Source organism: Carlito syrichta, unplaced genomic scaffold (assembly GCF_000164805.1).
Source record: "Carlito syrichta isolate Samal-C Ts95f unplaced genomic scaffold, Tarsius_syrichta-2.0.1 Scaffold309276, whole genome shotgun sequence".
NCBI classification, from domain to species: domain Eukaryota; kingdom Metazoa; phylum Chordata; class Mammalia; order Primates; family Tarsiidae; genus Carlito; species Carlito syrichta.
The window spans coordinates 3,130,150-3,152,269 of NW_007253372.1; the positions used below are offsets into that span (position 1 = coordinate 3,130,150).

General features: G+C 44.5%; 1 protein-coding gene across 1 annotated transcript in view; it reads left to right on the forward strand.

The window, feature by feature from the left end:
- Positions 1–5,829: 5,829 nt before the first annotated feature.
- Positions 5,830–22,120, forward strand: part of LOC110596457 — a gene marked incomplete at its 3' end in the record, with an annotated part of 84,710 nt that continues 68,419 nt past the window's right edge. Inside the window, exons 1-3 of the mRNA XM_021717083.1 lie at positions 5,830–5,965; positions 11,213–11,333; positions 13,011–13,149. Coding sequence (XP_021572758.1) covers positions 5,830–5,965; positions 11,213–11,333; positions 13,011–13,149 — 396 coding nt within the window. The remainder of the gene's footprint in view (positions 5,966–11,212; positions 11,334–13,010; positions 13,150–22,120) is intronic.

Sequence of the window (22,120 nt, forward strand, 5' to 3'; positions counted from 1 at the left end):
GCATGGGCACAAGTGTGCCACTGCACTCCAGTCTGGGCGACAGAGTAAGACTCCAACTCAAAAAAAAATCACAGAAATACAATTTCATGCCCACATATTTTACTGTGAATATCTAAGAATAAGGGTATTCCCAGAACCATGATATCACACCCAAGAGAATTAACAGTTCCCTGATGCCACCTTGCACACTGCCATATACACATTCTCCTTCCTGAATCAGAAATGTCTTTTTTTGGTTGTTCAAATCAGGATTTTAAAAAACTGTGTCTGTTTTCTTCAAAAATATAAAGATTGTTGGCCAGCCGCGATGGCTCACACCTGTAATCCCAGCACTTTGCGGGGTAGAGGTGAGAGGATTGCCTGAGCCCAGGGGTCGAGAACAGACTGGGCAACTTGGCCAGACCTCCCCTCTACAAGAAATCAAAAAATTAGCCAGGCACGGTGGCTCATGCCTATAATCCCAACACTTTGGGAGGTAGAGGTGAGAGGATTACCTGAACCCAGGGGTTTGAAACTAGTCAGGGAAACTTGTCAAGACCTCATTTCTACAATAAATCAAAAAATTAGCTGGGTGTGGTGGCACACGCCTGTGGTTCCAGCTACTTGGAAGGCTGAGGTGGAGGAATCACCTGAGCCCCAGCAGGTCGAGGCTGTGGTGGCCGTGAGCATGCCACTGTACTTCAGCCTGGGCGAGAGTCAGGCTCCAACTCAAAAAAAATAGCCAGGCATAGTGGTGAGCACCTATAGTCCCAGCTACTTGGGAGGCTGAGGAAGAAGGATAGCCTGAGCCCAGCACGTGGGGGTTGCAGCGGCCATGAGTGTGCCAGCACTCCAACCTGGTTGTGACAGAGTGAGACTCCGACTAAAAAAAAAAATACTAATAATTTTTTTTTGGTTGAGGGAGAAAAACAAGGGAAAATGGCATCAACACATGTCAACATCAAAGGCTAAGGTATAAAGTCATATAAAGTAGGGAAAGCCATGAAAGTTAACTTTGGTGCATACACACATATAATTTCATCTTCAACAGTTTCTTGCAAAATAAGCATTATCTCCATTTTGCCAATGAGTTTAAACCCACTATCAGAAATTAGCAGAAGCCGGGCTCGGTGGCTCTGCCTGCAATCCCATGCTTTGGGAGGCTGAGGTGAGTGAATTGCCTGAGCCCGTGGATTCGAGACCCACCTGGGCAACTCGGCGAGCCCTCATCTCTACAATAAATCAAAAATTAGCTGGGCGTGGTAGCGTGTGCCTGTAGTTCCAGCTACTTGGAAGGCTGAGGTGGAAGGATTGCTAGAGCCCAGCAGGTCGAGGCTGCGGTGGCTAGGAGCGGCCACTGCACTCCAGTCTGGGGGACAGAGTGAGACTCCAACTCAAAAAAAAAAAAAAGAAATTAGTTGAACCAGGTGGCTCACGCCTATAATCCAAGCACTTTGAGAGGCCAAGGTGAGAGAATTGCCTGAGCTCATGAGTTTGAGACCAGCCCAGGCAGCTTGACAAGGCCTCATTTCTACAATAAATCAAGAAAAATCAACCTGGCATGATGGCACACGGCTGTAGTTCCAGCTTCTTGGAAGGCTGAGGTGCAAGGATCGCCAGAGCTTAGCAGGTCAAGGCTATGGTGGCCGTTTTGAGTATGCCACTGCACTCCAGCCTGGGTAACAGAGTGAGACTCCAACTCAAAAAAATATATAAAAATAAAAACATAATAAAAAAAAGAAATTAGCAGAACCTGGATATAAAGCCACATCTTTCTGGTTAAGTTAATGTCATGTCCCAAGAATTTAAGCATGTACCAGCGGATGTCTCTTTCCTTATAGCCAGAAGATTACAGCTCGTTATTTCCCGTGTCCTTGGACAGCATTCCATTGGCAGGCCGTGTAGCAGCAGTGCTAGCTTGTCAGTGACTGAGGCACCTTGACATCTCACCTTCTTGTGTCATCTTAACAAGGGTACTTTGCCTAAGACTGTTTTCTTAACTTTAAACTCATTTTATAATGGCCTCCTGCCTGGGTCATAGTTAGGGCTCATTAACTATTAGCTGTGTTTGTAAAATCCTGAATAAAAATAGATATGCCAAGCTCAATGAGAGGCGATTCCTCTCTCTCTGACTTGGTATTTAACCTTAATGTCCACCATCAGTGAGACTTCCCAGTTCTCAGTTCAATGCCGTACAAGTCAGCATGCTATAAAATACTATGCACAATAGCACAGAATACAGGCTGAAATAAAAACCATGTGAAGGTGTCTACGAGAGCTTAAGTGCCAAGAGCACCAGCAGGGGGCTTCTGGGGACAACAGAAAAAACTGTCAAAATCTAATGTGTTAAAGGCTAAAAAGGCTTGCCTGCTCTCCATAGGGGCCACCACCCCTCACTGGTGCCCCGTGACATAACTAAGGGTTGCAACCTGCTTCCCTCCCTGCCTCGTAGACGGTTTTGTGTGTCAGGAACAGCACAAGCCAACCTTTATAGGAGGCAAAGCTAGGCTGACCGCAGTGATTCATGCCTGTAATCCCAGCACTTTGGGAGGCAGAGACTGGAGGATTGATAGAACCCAGGAGTTCAAGACCAGTCTAGGCAACATGGTGAGACCTCGTCTCTACAAAACAATCAAGAAAGTAGCTGGGTATGGTGGTGTGAGCCTGTTCCAGTTACTCAGGAGGCTGAGGTGGTAGGATTGCTTGAACCCAGGAGGTTGAGGCTACAGTGAGATGTGATCGTGCCACTACCAATTCTGTTCTGGTTAATCCCTCTCTCTTGTTTTTTTGAGTTGGAGTCTCACTCTGTCCTCCAGGCTGGAGTGCAGTGGCACACTCACCACCACTACAACCTCCATCTGCTGGGCTCAGGCGATCCTTTTGCCTCAGCCTTCCAAGTATCTGAAACTACAGGCGCGGGCCACTAATTTTTTGATTCATTGTAGAGACAAGGTCTCACCAAGTTGCCTGGGCTGGTCTTGACCCCTGGACTCAGGCAGTCCTCTCGCCTCAGCCTCCCAAAGTGCTGGGATTACAGACTTGAGCCACCACTCCCCGCCCACCATTTCTTTTCGGAATCAGACATTCCTAAAGTTCTGATCATTACTAAAATTGATTCATACTCAGGTACCTGGTTCACATTGTCTAAGAGACAACAGGGAGGAAAAAGAAAAGCTTTTTTCTGGCTATTAAGAATGAGAGACGTTCCTCCCCCAGTCCCCATAGAGAGGATGGGAAGGTAGACAGTAGCCAAGCCCTTCCTGGCTTCCCTGCCACCTGTCTACCGAGAGTTGTGTGTGGCTGCATCTTGTCTCACGCAAAGCAAGCTCAGGCGTGAGGACAGAGGGCCTCTCTTGACGCGTGTTCAGAGGTGGCTTGATTGGAGCAGGAGGGCTCAGAAATGACTCCTCAGAGTCACCCCTGGTGACTCCGGCATGATCTGTCCACCCTTGTGCACTCTCTTGCATTATTCATTTTTACTATTTGTCAGCTTAGTAAGGTTAGTAGTTTTTCCCTCCCTCCCTCATTCTTTCTTTCCTCCTCTTTTTCGTCCTCTTCTCTTTCTCTCTCTTTCCTTCCTTTCTTTCTTTTTAAGTTAGGGGTCTCACTCTGTCATCCAGGCTACTGTGCAGTGGCATGATCATGGCTTACTACAGCCTTGACCTCCTAGGTTCAGGCGATACCCCTGCCTCAGCCTCCCGAGTAGCTGGAACTACAGGCCCGTGCCACCGTGCCCAGCTAATTTTTGGATTTTTTTGTAGAGTTGAGGTCTCACTATATTGAGTAGGCTGGTCTCCAACTCCTGGGCTCAAGCAATGCTCCCGCCTGAGTCTCCCGAAGTGCTGGGATTCCAGGTGTGAGCCACTGCACCCGGCCGTTCGTCTATCTTTGAGGACTATATTGCCATTGAAAGAAAAGTGACAATTTTTCTCCCTCCACCATTAGAGTATGGGAATTTGTATCGCCTTAAAAGGAAAATTCCAGCACTCGAAAAACCCTTCGTTTGTATTTTGACAACTGAAAACGAAACTTGTCCGACTTGAATGTTACAAGAAGCTGAAAAAAATGCTCCACTCTTCAGCTGCTCCAAATGAGAGCGTGTGCCATCATGCACGAAATGCAAGACTCTTGATAAACCTGAGCCCTTCCCCGAGGCACAGATCTGGGCTCCTCAAACCTCCTGGGGATTTGGGCAGCAATTCCTGGGGTATTTGGTCCTTAGCCTCTGCTACTCTTTGTTCCTGCCCAGAATGAGATCATTCTTTCCTCTTGGGACCAATGCTAGTAAAACCAAACCTTGTTGAGCCGGCTTCAACAAGGGGGAGGGGGTTATAGTGTTTAATCATGTGGAGTGATCCCACATGACTGAACTTTTTTTTTTTTTTTTTAAAGTCAGGGTCTCACTCTGGTGCCCAGGCTGTAGTGCTCACCACAGCCTCCACCTCCTGGGTTCAGACAATCCTTCCACTTCAGCCTCCTGAGTAGTTGGGACTATAGATGCACGCCACCACACCCAGCTACTTTTTTCTTTTTCATAGAGACAGGGTCTCACTATGTTGCCCAAGCTGGTCTCGAACTCCTGGGCTGAAGCAATCCTCCCGCCTCGGCCTCCCAAAGTGCTGGGATTACAGGCATGGGTCACCGTGCCCGGCCAAAAATGAGCATATTCTGGGCCCTGAGACAACTTACTTAATGTTCACAAACGCTGTAGCCTCCAAAGTCTAGATTTCACAAAATGTAAGTATGAGGGCAAAGGTGTCCAGCGGTTGTTGGAGAGATGATTTGTGTTCCACTGGTCAGATGTGAGGGGGAAGGGGGAACTCAGACATTTCTGTACCACACAGCACATTGGGAGCTGGCTCCCAGCCTTCAGGCCGCTGCCATTTAAAACATCAAGGTGCCCAGGAGATGGAGGCCTTCAGGCAGTAGAGGCTGAGTCGGTTTGTTACTTTTTTGAGTAGAGTGATATTCTTGTGCAACCACTAGATGGCAGAGTTTCTGCATTCGATTACCATTTGCTGTCACTAAATACTTGTAGTGAGGTAGTATTTATTCTTCATACAGCAAAACTGTAAGCATGTTTTGTGCTTTAAAAACTTGAATGAGCATAGAAAATTGCCTTTATTTTCCATCCGGTTGGAGATGTTTGTGATCTTCAAACTCGTCTGCTGAGAGTGTGCAATTAGTCTCTGAACTAGGAGTTGGCGTGGTTCTCTGCTCCTAACTCTTTCTGTCATTGACCACGCGACCTTGAATAATTAATATCTCTGGGCCTCAGTGAACTCATCTGCGAAATGGGCTGGTTAGTCACTAGATGATCTCTAAGGTATCTTCCAATTCATAACTTCTCACTCTGTTATCGTTTCGTATTTGAGTCTGATAAATACCCTGCCTCCAAGTACCATCCACATAAGAAATGTCAGCTGGCATTCACACATGCAATTAAAGTAGCTGATATGTATCAAGCACCTACCATGTGCCGGTATCAGGGCAAGCATTTCATGAGTTTTACCGAATTTAATTCTCATGACAATTTGATTTTTCTATGCATTTTGCGGATGAGGACACTGAAGCTTAGAGCGGATGTAACTTTGAAATCCATGTATGGACGTTGCTGTATTTTATCCTTTATTCAGCTGAGAAAAAAATATAAATTTGAAGACAACATTGCTCCTGAAAGAAAAAATCATTCTGTAAATCCCAGACCCTCGGTTTTCCAAGGGAAATAGATTTGAGGTTTGGTTTTGTTTTCTGGAGGTGAGACAGACTTACATGGGTGTATCCTCACCTTGTCATGAGATGCCACTCTGTGAGCCTAGGCACAGAAGCTGGGCTTTCAGTCCCACGTCCATGGGTCACCAGCAGCCCAACCCTCTCCTCTGTCAGTCGTGTGGTTTTTCAGGGACAGTGTCTCCGCGAGTCTGCAATGAGGTGACTGCACCAGATCATCACAAAGGGGCCTTGTCAGGTCTCAAGTCATCAGCGGGTCTGTGTCCGTGGTCTCATACAGAAGTCTAACACTGGCGGGGTCACTTAGAGTCACGGAAGAGAAACACTGCGCGTGCTGTTGGTGCTATTGGTTAGTGAGTCAAGTTTTCTTCCTTTGTGGCCAGGAAACTTAACGCAGCCTTACAATCAATGCCGTAATTCAGAAGAGTGGTGCTAACACCTGGCGTTCCAGGCTCTCATGAGGGAATAACTCAATGCAGATGGAGGTGCCTTTTGGTAACTGAAATCCCAGCTCCGAGGCTCAGGGGACACATGCATCATTCTTTGGTCAGCCAATAGATGGCAGCACAGCACCAACTTCCACCTGTCAGTTAAACCTAAACCTTTATCTCCAGGCCACATTTTATTATTTTATATGCACGTTATTCCTAAAGCAAGAATTATTAGATATAGGACCTTATTTAACGGGCTTTAAACATATTAAAATCCTTGCGGAACAGCTAGTTGGGATTGACCAACATTAAATAAACCTGGAGCTGATTTACAGGAAGCAAAGGAAGCTTAAGCTTCAAGGTCACTTCCAAAGCGTTCAGAGGGGCCCCAGCAATGTACATTGTGAAAAAGTGAGATATTTTGTTTTCTTTTTTAGAGGTCCCCCCCCGAACTATATAGACTTCAGGCCTCACAAAGCTTGGATTTGTCTGAGCATAGCCATGTGGCTCTTTGAACTTAGGAGAGGGAACACAATCTTGCCAATAATTCTGCTCCCAACTTAGCCTCCAGGGAGAAGGGCAGTCTGGTTTTTAAAAGTAAGCCAAACAAAAAGGAATCATAAAGGAATAGTTGAATGAACTACAAGTGCCCCATGCATCTAGAAGTCTGAGTAAAATCAGGTACAGTATTTAACACTGAAACTCTTTCACTCTGGCCACATAACATGTGTTGAAAAGGAAGTTCAGAGGATTATAACTGGCAAATGAATACATTATCCCCTGCTAAGACTCCAGACCAATAAGGCAGCTTTGGGGGATTTTATTTTATTTATTTTCTCAAGAGTTTGTTGTTCTTAATAAGTGACCAGTAGTAACTATTCAACAAGGAAACTGTGCTTCCGTTTACAAATGTTAAATGTCTCACCAGGGAGCCAAGCTTAGCCTACTCTACCTGTAGCCTAAAAGAAACTAAAATTTACCCTTTAGGGAAAAAAAATTAACAAACTTTCCAATTGGCATTTCTTGTTGCTAACATGGATTAAGGTTGACTTTAAGCTAGGGAGACTTACCTATGTCTTGCTCCATATGTAACCATTATTCAGAATTTAAAATACTGCTGCCCGTTGGATGAGACTTTGTCTCCTAGACCTTAACATCCTTGAGGGCAGGGAGTGGGTTTGTTCACCTTTGTGTGCTTTGATATATAATTAATAGAACTCTGTTGTCCAGGCTGGAATGCAGTGGTATGATCATAGCTCAATGCAGCCTTGAACAACTGGGCTCAGACAGTCCTTCCACCTCAGCCTCCTGGGTAGCTGAGACTACAGACGCGTGCCACCACGTCTGTCAAATTTTTAGATTTTTTTGTAGAGACGAGGTCTCACTATGTTACCCAGGCTGGTTTCAGACTCTGGTCTCAAGTAATCAATCTTCTCACGTCAGCCTCCCAAAGTGCTAAAATTACAAGCTCCCATATGGTGGAAGATCTAACAGATACTGAAAGAACAGATGCTGGATAATGTTGCCAAGCTCACTTAGGACTTACAGACCTTTCAGCCTGACTCCAGGTCTGTCATTTCTGTGTAATACGAAGTCTGACAATTAAGTTCGTGAACTCATCCTAGAAAAAGTGCTACATACCTCATTGCTGAATATCATTACGGTGACCTTCGAAGCATTCCCTTTGAGAAGCTACGCGCTGACGCCAGCACCTAGTTCACCCATCAAAGCAATTTTGGAACTCTTCCTGGAATGGTCATCAGAGCCGTTGTCGTATTACCCTTGATGTCCTGAATGTCATCAAATGTCTTCCTTTCAATATTTTCTTTATCTTCGGGTAAAGAAAAAGGTCACTGAGGGCCAGAACAGGTGAGTAGGACGGTGTTCCAATACAGTGATTAGTATAGTGCTGCCAACATAAACACATGGTGGTAAGTTCATGAACTTAATTTTCCGACCTCAGCAAATAATGAAGACAGCTCTGATGGCCATTCCCGAAAAAGAGTTCCAAAGTTGCTTTGATGGGTAGACCAGCCGCTGGTGGCGGCGCATAGCTTCCCAAGGGAAGTACTTGAAGGGAACTGTGATGCGACTCAGCAATGAGGCATGAAAAGCTTTTTCTAGGATGGTTCAAGAGCCTCATTGTTGGACCTTGTAGGTTGCAAGGCCTGTGTTCCAGGAGACACAGTCGTGTAGTACGTTTGCTCTGCGTGGGAGGTCTGTGACTGACCTTAGAGATCCTGGTCTGGGTGAGAAGCTTTCCTGACGCTGGGTTCAACCTGGGACGCCCTCTCAGCCCATGCCTCCCATGGCCTTGGCCTCACCCCCCCTCCCCGGCCAAGTCCTGGAGCAAACGGCAAAATATTGGCATCTGTGGCCAGGTGCACAGCCACACTCCTGGATCCCGGTCACAAGGCAAAGGACACCAGCCAACACCTCCTCTTCCTCTTCCCTTCAGAGGAAGGCACAAACATTGGGTGGAGCACAAACACTCCACATTTCCTGGTTCAGAATTATGGGGAAGCAACGACCTTCCCTGGAACTATCTGTGACGGTCCTCACCTCCTCTGGTCATCGCTAAACTAAACCAACCTCCACGGTCAAGGGTGTCCTCCCGTCTGGGAGGTCATGACCCCAAGCATGGTGAATTGACCTTTGGATAGCATGCTGAGTTGAGTTAGTTTATCCTTCAAGTCAGGAGGGCAAGCAGGCCCTCAAGGCGCAACACGCTATGAAATACCTGGCACGGTGGCTTGCACCTGTAAACTCAGCACTTTGGGAGGCCAAGGCAGGAGGATTGCTTGAGCCCAGGAGTTCGAGACCAGCCTGGGCAACACAGCAAGACCTAAAAAAAAATTAACTGGGTGTGGTGGTGCACACCTGTAGCCACAGCTACTTTGGAGGCTGAGGTGGAAGGATCACCTGAATCCAGAAGGCTGAGGCTGCGATGGCCATGAGCGTACCACTTGTACTCCAGCCTCGGTGACAGAATGAGACTCCGACAAAAAAAAAAGCTATGAAGCCAAGATCATGAAAGTTTCTAATTTGCTAGTTCAGGTCTCACCCTAAGTACATGTTAACTCCACCTCTCCCAATGGTGTAGTGAGAGAGGGAACATGTTTCAAGATGAAGTTAGGGAGGAGGCAGAACACATGTCAGCACCTGCTCCCACCCTCCCCTGCTCCTTGATTCCTAACAGAACCCCAGTTTTCTCAGGTGCTTGTTCTCTGCACAGTGGTGTCCCTCAAGTCCCAGCCTCAGATGGGTAGGTCCAGAAATTAGTTTAGTTGTGAACAGCCATCTTCAAGGTTTCAAGATTTCCTTCTCTGCCAAGTTCTGCAGAGAACGAGGGTCTTCTAATCCCATGGAATGACTGTGCCTTTATGTGACAACGAGAACTGCAGAAACCATTGACATTTAGTAGCAACAGAACAAATGGATTAAACCCACTCCATCGACCCCTCGCATTTTATATGTGATCATTCATTTTGCTTTTTCATCAGGCTTCTGTGAGTTGGACTTTCTGTGACTTACAGGCAAGAGGATGTTATGTCACAAGCAGGGATTGTATCACAAACTCACAAACAAAATACATAGAAAAGGGCACGCTTGCCAGCTTTTTTTTTTTTGGAGTCAGAGTCTCACTCTGTCACCCAGGCTAGAGTGCAGTGGCATGATCACAGCTAACCACAGCCTCCACCTCCTGGGCTCAGATGATCCTTCTGCCCCAACCTCCTGAGTCACTGGAACTATATAGGTGATTGCCACCATGCTTGGCTAGTTTTTTGATTGTTGATAGAAACAAGGTCTCACCATGTTGCCCAGGCTGGTCTCAAACTCCTGTACTAAAACAATCCTCCCGCCTCGGCTTCCCTAAGTGCTTGGATTACAGGCATGAGCCACTGCGCCTGGCCCCCTGGCCAGCTTTTAATCATTCATGCTTAAGGATTTGGCAGGAAGAAAGAGCTCCTTTTTGGGTGTTCACCTCCAAGAATATGAAGCGTGGGAAGCACATGGAGATCTCTTTCATCTCCACTGTCTCGTTCTATGGGCACATATGTTTTTTTCCAAAGAGGAGAAATATTAACAAGGGCTGATGACTTGCCAAGTTGCCCAGGCTGGTCTCCAACCCACAGGCTCAGGCAGTCCACTCACCTCGGCCTCCCAAAGTGCTGGGATTACAGGTTGAGCCACCAAGCTTGGCTTCTCAACTTTAAGGTACTTTTCAGTTGTTAGCTACATTCTCCTGAGCTACTCGTGCTTCTCTATCCCTTCATACGAGGGAGGATCCCAGAAACCTGGAATTTATTTATAAAAAATCAAGTATTTTTTCTTTTTTTTGAGTTGGAATCTCACTCTGTCACCCAGGCTGGAGTGCAGTGGCATGCTCATGGCCACTGCAGCCTCAACCTGCTGGGCTCAGGCAAACCTTCCACCTCAGCCTTCCAAATAGCTAGAACCACAGGTGGGTTCCACTACCCCCGGCTAATTTTTAAAAATTTATTGTAGAGATGAGGTGTTGCCGTGTTGCCTAGGCTGGTCTTGAACCCTTGAACTCATGTAATCTTCTTGCTTCCACCTCCCAAAGTGCTGGGATGACATTCATGAGCCACCGTGCCCAGCCAAAATTGTATATTTATTCTTACATGTTGAAACTTCAGTCACTTTCAAAGGACTCTCCGTTTGATGCACTACACCTATCTAGATGCTTTTTCCATGGCTCAAAATGGTCTTTGAACTCATCCATTTGGATGTCTTTTAGTGCTTCTGCCGTTTTTTGTTTCACCTCTTCCACATCAGCCAAATATTTCCCCTTGAGGCGTTTTGTTGTTGTTGTTTTCATCCAGGGAAACAAACAAAAAAGTAACTCGGGGTAGGATTGGGTGAATAGGATGGAGAACAGTTTGGTCAAAAACTGCTGAACACTCAGCACGGTGTGGGCAAATGCATTGAAAGAATCTCAAAAAAAAAACAAACAAAGAAACAGCCAAAAAACCACTGAAGCCAAGCACAACCTCTCACAACAACACTAGCTGGTACTAGCTGATACACTGTTGCTGATGGGTTCCTAGAACACTTACCTAGCAGGCAAAGCCTGTACTACCAGGGGCCCACCCTCCAAAAGATCATCTTTTATTTTGGGGGTCCCCTATATAGCTTCTTTAAATTCCTGAGAAGAGATTTGCCTCAAAGGTAAGCTTCAGCGCTCATACAGGGACTAGAAATGTATTTTTATAAGTACTTAGATATGGCATCAAGTGTTGCAAGAGGTCAATCATTTAGGGTTTTTACTTAGGCAGAATGAAATTGTGGTGCAGCTGGAGAGATACTTTATTTCAATCCCCTTCTATACTGATTGAATTCTTTTTTACTGTGTACAAGTATTACTTTTAGAATCTAAAACTGAAGGGAAGGCAAAAGAAATATATTGCTGCTAGTATACCTTCACATTCTATATAATGCAGAGGATAATGTGTTGTGTTGTATATTTTGAGTCAGAGTCTCGCTCTGTTGCCCAGGCTAGAGTGCAGTGGCATAATCATGGTTCACACAGCCTCAACCTCCTGGGCTCTGGTGATCCTTCCACCTCAGGCTCTTGAGTGACTGGGACTACAGGCATGCACCACCACACCCAGTTAGGCAGTACTGTTTTTTTAAAGTAAAGATAGAGTTCCCCAAATTATGCCCATCATGTCTCCTCTGCTGATGTTGCCATATTGATTTCTATCTCCCTGTCCCTCTAAAGTGTCAGTACTTTGCCCATTCATATTTTTTATCCTTGGCACATTGTGGAAATCCCACAAAAGCTTCTGTGAAACACTGAGGCTTTGAGTTGTTAGTACTCCTTCCACTTCATTGGCATGCTTCATTCAAAGCCCATATCCTGGTCTGGTGTCTTTATTCTTAAGCTTAAGAAACTTACCAATCCTTGGGTCAGTTGTGATGCTTCATTGCAGACAACAGAGAACACCTGACTCAAGTGCCTTGAAGAATAGGGCATTTATTAACTAAAACAGCGGAGATCCAGAGACAGGGCAGGCCTGGGATTGGTTAATTCAGCTGCTCAACGTGTTCTTGAAGACTCAAGTTGCTCCCTTATTTTGGCCCTGGTTTCTCTTCAATCTAGTCCCCTGAGGCTAAAGCCACGCATGGACCCAAGATAGCAAGCGATTGTATTCATCATAGGCAGGCATGACACTGGCCTGCAGGAAAGAGAAATTATTTCCCAAGACAGTTCCTCTTTACTCAGTGCAGCCCAGGGAAGCCAGAAGGTTGGACATCCCTGCTCTAAAGTGTTCATAATTTGCCCTACTTATCTGGTGCTATTCTGACCAATGAGATGAGAGATGCATCTGCTGAAGGAGCCAGGGAAAGGTCTTTCTCTTTAAGGTTTACAGGAGGAAACTTTCATTTTATTTTATTTTAGACAGGGTTTCACTATGTTGCCCAGGTTGGAGTACAGTAGCAGGATCCAGTTCACGCAGCCTCAAACTCCTGGGTCAAGCGATGCTCCTGCCTTAGCCTCTAAAAGTGTTGGAATTGCAGGCATGAGTCACTTTACAGAAATAATTGGATTATTTTCACGCCCAAACCCATCTATCTGTTTCATTATCTGTCTACCTGCCTATCTTTAATTTATTTTTTGCATAGAGTTTAAAAGAAATCAGTTAGCCACATGGCATAGTCATCAAGGTTTATTTATAAATGTGCTAGGAAAGTACCAAATGATCTACAGTGTTGTGTAGGCTTTAAAGTATGATTCATTGTTTGGGCTGACTGGAAATAGGCATGGAGAAATGTGCCTTTGGGTTTCTTGAGTTTTCAGGGTTCCTTCTAGTCTATTGATGTGACTGTTTCCACCCTTTGCAGAGCTTTGGAGGTCGTGGATGGCAGCCATGGTGCTGAAGAGTCTCAGGAATTTCCATGCCACTGCGGGGAATCCCAGTTATTTCACACCACCAGCGAGGCACCTGGCCTCTTCCCTCCAGAGACCAGAATGCTTCAAAAGGTAATGCTTCATTTCCAACGTTTGGCTCCCAAGAATAAACACTTTACAGAATTAAAGTGCTGTAAGATAACCCCATCTGATTGAAAAACACACACTTAAAAGAAACATTAGATATTATATGTCATATATAAAATATATATTATATACAGGAGGTGCCAAAAAATGTATATGCGTTTTAAGAAGGGAACAAACTATTAAAATTGTAATACTCAATATATACCTATAACAAAAGATGAATTCAAGTCACATTTGACTTCTGCAATGACACATTGTCACCATAATCTCTTAAAACATGTATAATACTGCTGGGTGCGGTGGCTCATGCCTATAATGCCAGCACTTTGGGAGGTGGAGGCAAGAGGATTGCCTGAGCCCATGGATTCGAGACCAACCTGGGCAACTTGGTGAGAGCTCATCTCTACAGTGAATCAAAAATGAGCCGAGTATGGTGGTGCATGCCTGTAGTTCCAACTACTTGGAAGCCTGAGGTGGAAGGATCGCCTGAGCCTAGTGGTCGAGGCTGCAGTGGCCATGAGTGTGCCACTGCACTCCAGCCTGTATGGCAGAGTGAGACTCCAACTCAAAGAAAAAAATGTGTATGATATTATAGATTACCATATAATATTTATAATATAAATGTTCTATATAGTATTACATTTAACAATGTAATAACACACAAGATAATTTATATGGTATATTTTATAGGATTATTTATATAATATATGATACATGCTATATATCATAGGTACCATATGGAATATAACATTATATGTCAAAGCATCATGGTGAAAAATGAGTCTCAATGAATGATGCTGCATCTTCATTCTTTGCTGCCTTGTGGTGTTCTTCCTCATTGTCATGGGCGGCTTTTGTCTGCCCCTTTTTCTTTTGACACAAGTTGTGCTTTCACTCAAAGGCATACAGAGTCCGACGACATCAATATTTGGAGTCAGGAGTTCTGTCTTATAGAAAATATTTCTACTTTGTCCTACTGTAAGGCATTTTGAGTTGTTATTATTTTGTCAATAGCTACTTCTTAAAATCTAGATGCTTGCGCAGAAAGGTATGACTGAATTATACTGCCTTAAAAGTTTTCCCTGAGGAGGGAGATAGAGAAGCGTGCTCAGTAAACTGCATTCATTTACTCATGAAAAGACATCACTCATGCATGTACTTGTCTGCAGGTGGGAGGTCGAATGCTGTCTTTAGTCACGGGTGGGTGAGTGATGATTTAGGTGCCAGCCCTTGAAGATTGTATAATCTCTCTTGTTATAACTTACTATAAGATCAAGAATGGTGAGTAGTGAAATATATTTTGTCAGGAAAGAAAATCCTCTTCCCTATCTCAAAAGGCATTTGCTTTAGTAATGTTACATGTTCAAAGTAAAAAAATTACTTCGTGCAAGCCAGAAAGAGTTCTGGAGATTGGTTGTACAACAATATGACTGTACTTAACGCTGCTGATCTACACAGTTAAAGATTGCTAAGATGGCAAATTTTGTTATGTGTATTTTCCCACAATTAAAAATAAAATTTTGGCTGGGCATGGTGGCTCAGCCTGTAATCCCAGCACTTTGGGAGGCCAAGGTGAGAGCATTGACTGAACCTGGGGTTCGAGACTACTCGGGGCAACTTGGTGAGACCTTGTCTATACAATAAGTCACAAAAACTAGTGGGTATGGTGGCATGCATCTGTAGTTCCAGCTACTTGGAAGACTGAGGTGGAAGGATCACCTAAGCCCAGTAGGTTGAGGCTGCAGTGGCCATGAGTATGCCACTGCACTTCAGGCTGGGCGACATGAGTGAGACTCCAATCCAAAAATAAATAAATAATAAATAAATAAATAAAATTTGTAAATGTATTTAGTTATGGAAAACAGTAAGAGAAAGGACATGAGATTATTAGTTGATATTTTATATTTAATTAACACATAGTGAAAGTAAGTAGGGAAATTCAATACAGAATGACTTCCAACTCAGACAGCATGATATCAATAAGAGTACCAGAAATGTAAAATAAAATTTTATAAAATGTTGAAATAAAAAATGAAATTTAAATTTTAAAAAGTAAATAATCTGACATACTGTACTTTATCCTTACTTTCAAATTGTTTTCAAATTTTATTCTCTCTCTTTATAAGAAACAGTTTACAACTGGGAAAAAAACCAAACTGATAAACCCAGTCACAGGCCCTAGCTAGAGTTTCAAGGTTGTTTCCTTTATTTGTCTTTTAACAACTATGCATTTTATAATTTAAAATAAAAATAATTTTTAAGCATAATGCAATTACATATCCTCTGATATTTGCTGAAGTCCAGGAAACAATTTGTGGCAACATTCAGAATTGGGACAAAAAATAAATCCCCCATGTCAGGTGACACTGCCTCCCCCTGCTTTCTTTGCAGGACAGCCAGCAGGCCATCCACAGGTATCTTCCTCACAGCCTGATGAAGATACTAGACATGGTTTCTCGGCCCTGGTTCACGTCCCCAAGCTGTAGTCTCGGAGCCCTGGCTCTAGGCATCCTGCAGGAGAGTCCCAGAGGCCAAACCAAGGAGGTTGGGGATGAGGGGGAGAAGGAGGCCAGGGGAGACACTGGGAAAAGGCAGAGGCTTGGAGCCACAGACAAATGAACTGGGATGCAGGAATGGAGCCACAACAGGTGGAAGAAAGGAAGAAGCCAGTAGAGGGAGTGTGGTTCAGGCTGCACCTTCGCCAAGCTTCACCTGGAATGGGGTCAGCCAGGCACGCCTCTAGTCACTGGCAGTACCACGCCCTTCCCTCTGAGATGGTCAGACTACCACAACTGGGAGAACCGGCTCCCAGGTCCACTTCCTGTCTGGACCTGTCCGTCGTCTCTCTCTCCCTCCCCTCACCCTCTCCTCCATCTCTTCCCTGCTCCATTATCTCTCCTCTCCTCCCTCTCTCCCTCTTGCTCTCTTGGGCCCTGGCTCTCTTAATCTCTCTCACTCTTGGCATATCTTACAATGACTGGGAGAAGGCAAGAGGCAGCAGACAGTCTTGCTCTTCCTCACTGATACGTTTTAAACTCTTTGTCTCTTGATCTCTTGGGTGAGAGGGCCAACTGAACCCTCAGCTCGGAAGTGTCAGACCCCGCCTGCCTCTCCCCAGCCAAAATTATTGGGAAACAAATGTTAACTCCACTTAGATTTCGGGTAGTTGATCCTCACAGCGAGTGCCAGGGGGCCAGGGGACCTCCCATACCTTCCAAATTACCCCTTTCTTAGCCCACTCTCCCCAGTGAGCCTGGTCATTTTCTGCAAGATTCAGAAGATCTCCTGAGGGAGTTCTATCAGGGCTACTGATGGTCTTTTTTTCCCAGGCAGATGGCCATACAGTCTTCTTAAGTTCACTGGCTTGATTTAGCTCTCTAGGTTATGTCTATTTATTCAGATTAATGTTCAACTTTTTTATTTGAGGAGGCAGGGAGAGTAGTAAAGGTTGAAAAACCGTTTGGGTACCGTGCTCATCATCTGCAGGGCAGCTCAGTAGAAGCCCAACCTCATCATGCAATGTACCCATGGAGCAGACCTAACAGGGACCCCTTGAATGTAAAATCAAATAAAGGCTGGGCGCAGTGGCTCACGCCTATAGTCCCAGCACTTTGGGAGGCCGAGGTGAGAGGATTGCCTGAGTCCATGGGTTCGAGACCAGCCTGGACAACTTGGTGAACCCTCATCTCTACAATAAGTCAAAAATTAGCTGAGCGTGGTGGCGTGTGCCTGTAGTTCCAGCTACTTGGAAGACTGAGGCAGAAGGATCACCTGAGCCCATCAGGTGGAGGCTGCGCTGGCCATGAGCATGCCAATGCACTCCAGCCTGGGCAACAGAGTGAGACTCCAACTCAAAAAAATTAAAATAAATGTGAAAAAAATTTATATAGGTTCCATACATTCTGTGTAATTATATTTGCGTATTTGTTGCTGGTTTTAACATGTTATAACAACATTTCTCAAAGCTGACATTACTATATTGAATCCTTCAATTAAAATAAGAAGACATTTACTATACCTGCGTGGGTTAACGGATATATGGATTTATAATTACAAACATAATATTGCCTCTCAAAAACATGTATACAACTAGGGAAAAAGTATATCTACAAATAAGAATATTATTAGAATTTAAATCTTAAGTGGGAAAAGTCATCAGGAATTATATTTATTTATACAAAGCAATTTTTCCTTCTAGTAGTTATATTAAATCTTTAGTTGGCTTTAGAGTAGAAGATACGTTTAGTTAAAATATTTATATTTCTAACAGGCCATTTTTTCATATGAGAGAAAAGCATAAGGAGTGATGTCATTAAATGAAAATGCATAGGTTATGTAGCATGTGGCAAACATAAGCAACTCTTTCTTTGCATATAAAAGAGAAGTACATCATAGTTTTTGTGTTTTGCTGTAATTTATTTTCATATATCTACTTATATTTATAATATTACATTTACTGCTTAATTTATTTTGGGAATGAAAATGTCTTAATTCCACTAGATGGAGGTATTTCCAGGACATGAAGGAGCACCCTTTATGCATTAAAGCATTTCTTTGAAAAACTAGAGCAAGAAAACTGAGCCGTGTACTAATATATTATTAATTAAAATATAGCATCTTCAGAGAGGGCAATTACCTTAATGAGAACTTCCATGACTTCTAATATAAAAATCTTCTAATCTTCCTTCAATTCCAATCACTCATTTTTTATCCAGAAAATTGTATGTGACTACAGCGATTATAAATGAAATTGTCATATTTTCAATCATTCCGGAGTCACATTCAAATAAAATGGAGTGAACAGCAATTATTTTATTAATTCAAGAGAAAACGCTTTTTTTTTGAGTCAGAGTCTCACTCTGTCACCCAAGCTGGAGTGAGTGCAGTGGCATGCTCATGGCCACCACAGCCTCAACCTGCTGGCCTCAGGTGATCCTTTCACCTCAGTCTTCCAAATAGCTGAAGCTACAGGTGCATACAACCACGTCCAGCTTTTTTTTTTATCATAGAGACAAAATCTTGCCAAGTTGGCCAGGCTGGTCTTGAACCCCTGGGCTCAAGCAGTCCTCTTGCCTTGGCCTCCCAAAGTGCTGGGATTACAGATGTGAGCCACCATGCCTGGCTAAGAACACGCTTTTTGCTTTAACCATCTGGATCTTTTCCTCTTTGCTGACTTGAATAAAACCACTATGTCACATTTTCTACCAGTACACACGTGTACCTGGTGTGTGTGTGTACATATAAGTGTGTGTGTGTACTTTTTAAAAAGAAAGGTCAGGCACAGTGACTCAGCTTATAATCCCAGCACTTTGGGAGGCCGAGGTGAGAGGATTGCCTGAGCCTGGGGGTTCGAGATCAGCCCAGGCAACTTGGTGAGACCTTGTCTCTACAATAAATAAAAAAATTAGTCAAGCATGGTGGCGTGTGTCTGAAGTTCCAGCTACTTGGAAGGCTGAGGTGGAAGGATCACCTGAACCCAGCGGGTCGAGGCTGTGGTGGCCGTGAGCGTACCATTGCTCTTCAACCTGGGTGACAGAGTGAGACTCCAGCTCAAAAAAGAAAAGAAAAGAAAAGAAAAAGAAAAATAGGCCTATCCTCCACTCAAAATACAAAAGTTATAACCTATAGAGGACAAAATATCTTGCCAAATCAGTGCTGCTCCTTCTAAAGGTCACTGGTCCAAATCTTGGTTCTTGGCAATGCTTCTCTGCCCACGTCATTCAGGAGACAGTCACGAATCTCTGATCTCATTCTTGAGGCTGGATGCTCTCAAATCATCCCAGACAGGCATCTGCTTTCTTCTCAACTGCTTCAGAGATGTCCTACCGCCATTGCTGAAATGGTTTTTCCATTGCCCAATTCATCTTACAATTTGCCAAGGGTGGTGTATTTCCCAATTTCTAGCCTGGTTTTTCTAGTTCAGTCAATAAGTGTAACAAGTCAATTCAATGAACATTTGTGGAGTAGCAGAGAGGAAAACACATTTTCTCACACTTTTATTTCCCATGATTCCCAGGTAGTGGACCCCTTTGAGGGTGATTTATCCCTCTGTCCTATCCCTTCTCCCCATTATTCCCTCCTCCACAAGGGCCCACCGGTTTTCCTCTGAATGCCCAACCCTCAGCTTCACCTCATTTCTTAGATCAGATCAAGTTAAAAATATAAAGTATTTAGGGGGCTCTAGACTCATTCATCCCACCCCATTCCTACCCCATGCCACAGGCCATGTGTGGGATCTCTTCCGCTACAGGGCTGGCCTAGGATGCAGTATGTGAACATGGATCACTGTGCTCCCACATTGTGGCTTAAGTCACCCAGGCTGCTAATCTCACCAAGGACAGGCCTAACATCATCCTGCAAGAATCAGGGTCTCCCAAATCCTAAGTCCAGCTACCAACCCTAACTCTGAGACTGGGACATTTACTAACTGTTTTAGTCTGTCTTCTGTTGCTTATAACAGAATACCTGAAGCTGGATAATTTATAAAGAAAAGAAATTTATTTATTCTGGAGGCTAAGTCCAAGGTCAAGGAGCCACATTTGATAAGAGCCTTTTTTTTTTTGAGTCACGGTCTCACTCTGTCACTCAGCCTGGAGTGCAATGGCACGATCGTGGCTCACCACAGCCTCAACCTCCTGGGCTCAAGCCAACCACCCCCTCAGCCTCCTGAGTAGCTGGTACTACAGGCATGCACCACCATGCCCAGCTAATTTTTTGTAGAGACAAGGTCTTGTAGAGAGGTTGGTCTTGAACTTCTGTGCTCCAGCGGTCCTCCCACCTAAGCCTCCCAAAGTGCTGTGATCTTGCTGGTGCGGATACTACAGAGTCCCAAGGCATCACAGAGCATCACTTGGCAAAGGGTTGAATGTGTTAACACACTAGCACAAGCCTCTCTTCCTCTTCTAATAAAGCCTCCTGTCCCCACTCCCATGATAGCCCATTCATCCATTAACCCATGACTGGATAAGTTCATCCATGAGGGCAGGGCCCTTATGACCCAATTACATCTTAAAGGCCCCACCTCTCAGAACTGTCACATCGGGGATTACATTTCACCATGAGTTTTGGATAGGAACAAGTATTCAACCCATAGCACCAAGGTTAGACCTTCCCCATAGCGACTTACTTAAAGGACTGATGAGTGTTCTCTGTCTGGAACCCAAAACCACGTTCTGCCTCCTACTGGGACTTCATTGTAAATTGCCTGGTGTTGTGATGAGAGGTTGCTGAGTCCTCGGACCTGTCTCATCCCAAATCTTGGCTCTCATCATCAGTCAGATCTTGCCACCCCTCTCTGGGACCTATTCTACCTACATAGATAGGTCTGGTACTGAGCTTCAACCTCTCACCCCTTTCTGTAGTGTCTGCGTGGCCAGAGTCTCTCCTGTGCTTGGTCAGTACTGGTCTAAGAGGCTAAATACACTGTTGGGGGAAAAAGTACAAGCCAGAGAGCCTGTTGCTTCGTAGGTTCTATGTAAAAACCTGGGGAGATAGAATGTATGTAAATATCTGTAGATGTCTTGAGAAACTATGAAACTATACATTAAAAACTAATCAGAATAAGGGATAGGAGAAAGGAACAGACAGGAAACATAAGCTTTTGCCTGTGTACTTTTAAATATTTTTCACTTTGAGCTGTGTGAAAGTATCGCCTATTCAAAAAAATGTTGAGAATGGAGGAGTAATTTGAGTTATACTATGATTAAAGTTAAATGGAGATGGTTTAGGCATGAATGTGTGATTTTTGATGATTCTCTAATTTGCTGTAAACTGTACCAGTCCTGATTGCATTGTGTGAGAAGCCTCCCATTGTCCCCAAGTCACCTTAATGGGTCATTCTGCTGCCTTTGTTTTTTTGTTTGTTTGCTTGTTTCGTTTTGTGTTTTTAAGTTGGAGTTTCACTCTGTCGCCCAGCCTGGAGTGCAGTGGCACAATCACAGTTCACCGCATCCTCAACCTCCTGGGCTCAGGCGATCCTTCCACCTCAGCCTCCTTAGGAGCTGGGACTATAGGCATCACCACACCTGGCTAGTTTTTTTATTTTTTTGTAGGGATGAAGTCTCACTATGTTGCCCAGGCTGGTCTTGAATTCCTGGGCTCAAGCATTCCTCCCGTCTTGGCCTCCCAAAGTGCTGGGATTACAGGTGTGAGCTTCTGCTCCTGACCTCTATTGCCTTTGCATGGACTGTTTCCCACTTTGGTGCAGCTGCAGCCTCTACTCGTCCTTTAAGATTCTGCTCAAGCCGAGCTCGGTGGCTCAGCCTGTAATCTCGCGCCTTTGGGAGGCTGAGGTGAGTGGATTGCCTGAGCCCGCGGGTTCGAGACCCACCTGGGCAACTTGGCAAGACCTCATCTCTACAATAAATCAAAAATCAACCAGGCGTGGTAGCACACACCTGTAGTTCCAGCTGCTTGGAAGGCTGAGGCGGAAGGATCGCTGGAGCCCAGCAGGTCGAGGCTGCGGTGGCCGGGAGCGGCCACTGCAATCCAGTCTGGGCGACAGAGTGAGACTCCAACTCAGAAAAAAGATTCTGCTCACACATCTCTTGCTTAGTGATCTCTGTCCCATTTTCCTTTGTGTTGCTACTTGCTTCAAATGTACCTTGAACTCAGCACTTAATATTCTTATTTACACATCCCCGCCTTACTGGAGTCAGAGGCCCTAAGGGTCAAACTGCATTTGTATGACTGAACATTACTTATACACTTTGCATGAATGAAATACATATATTCACAGTAAAAAAAAATAGTAGAAAATAATGCTATAACAAATGTGCAGCATGTCAGCTCTGTTATGAATTCTGTTTTTGTTCAGGGTTTCGAAGATAGAGCAGGAAATCTCACCAAATACATAAATACATACATTAGCCCTGTGTGGGGAGCAAAAGGAGAATTGAGGCCGTTCCCAGAATATGACTCCACCCTTCTCCTCCAGCACTTGGGTTGTGGGGTTGCC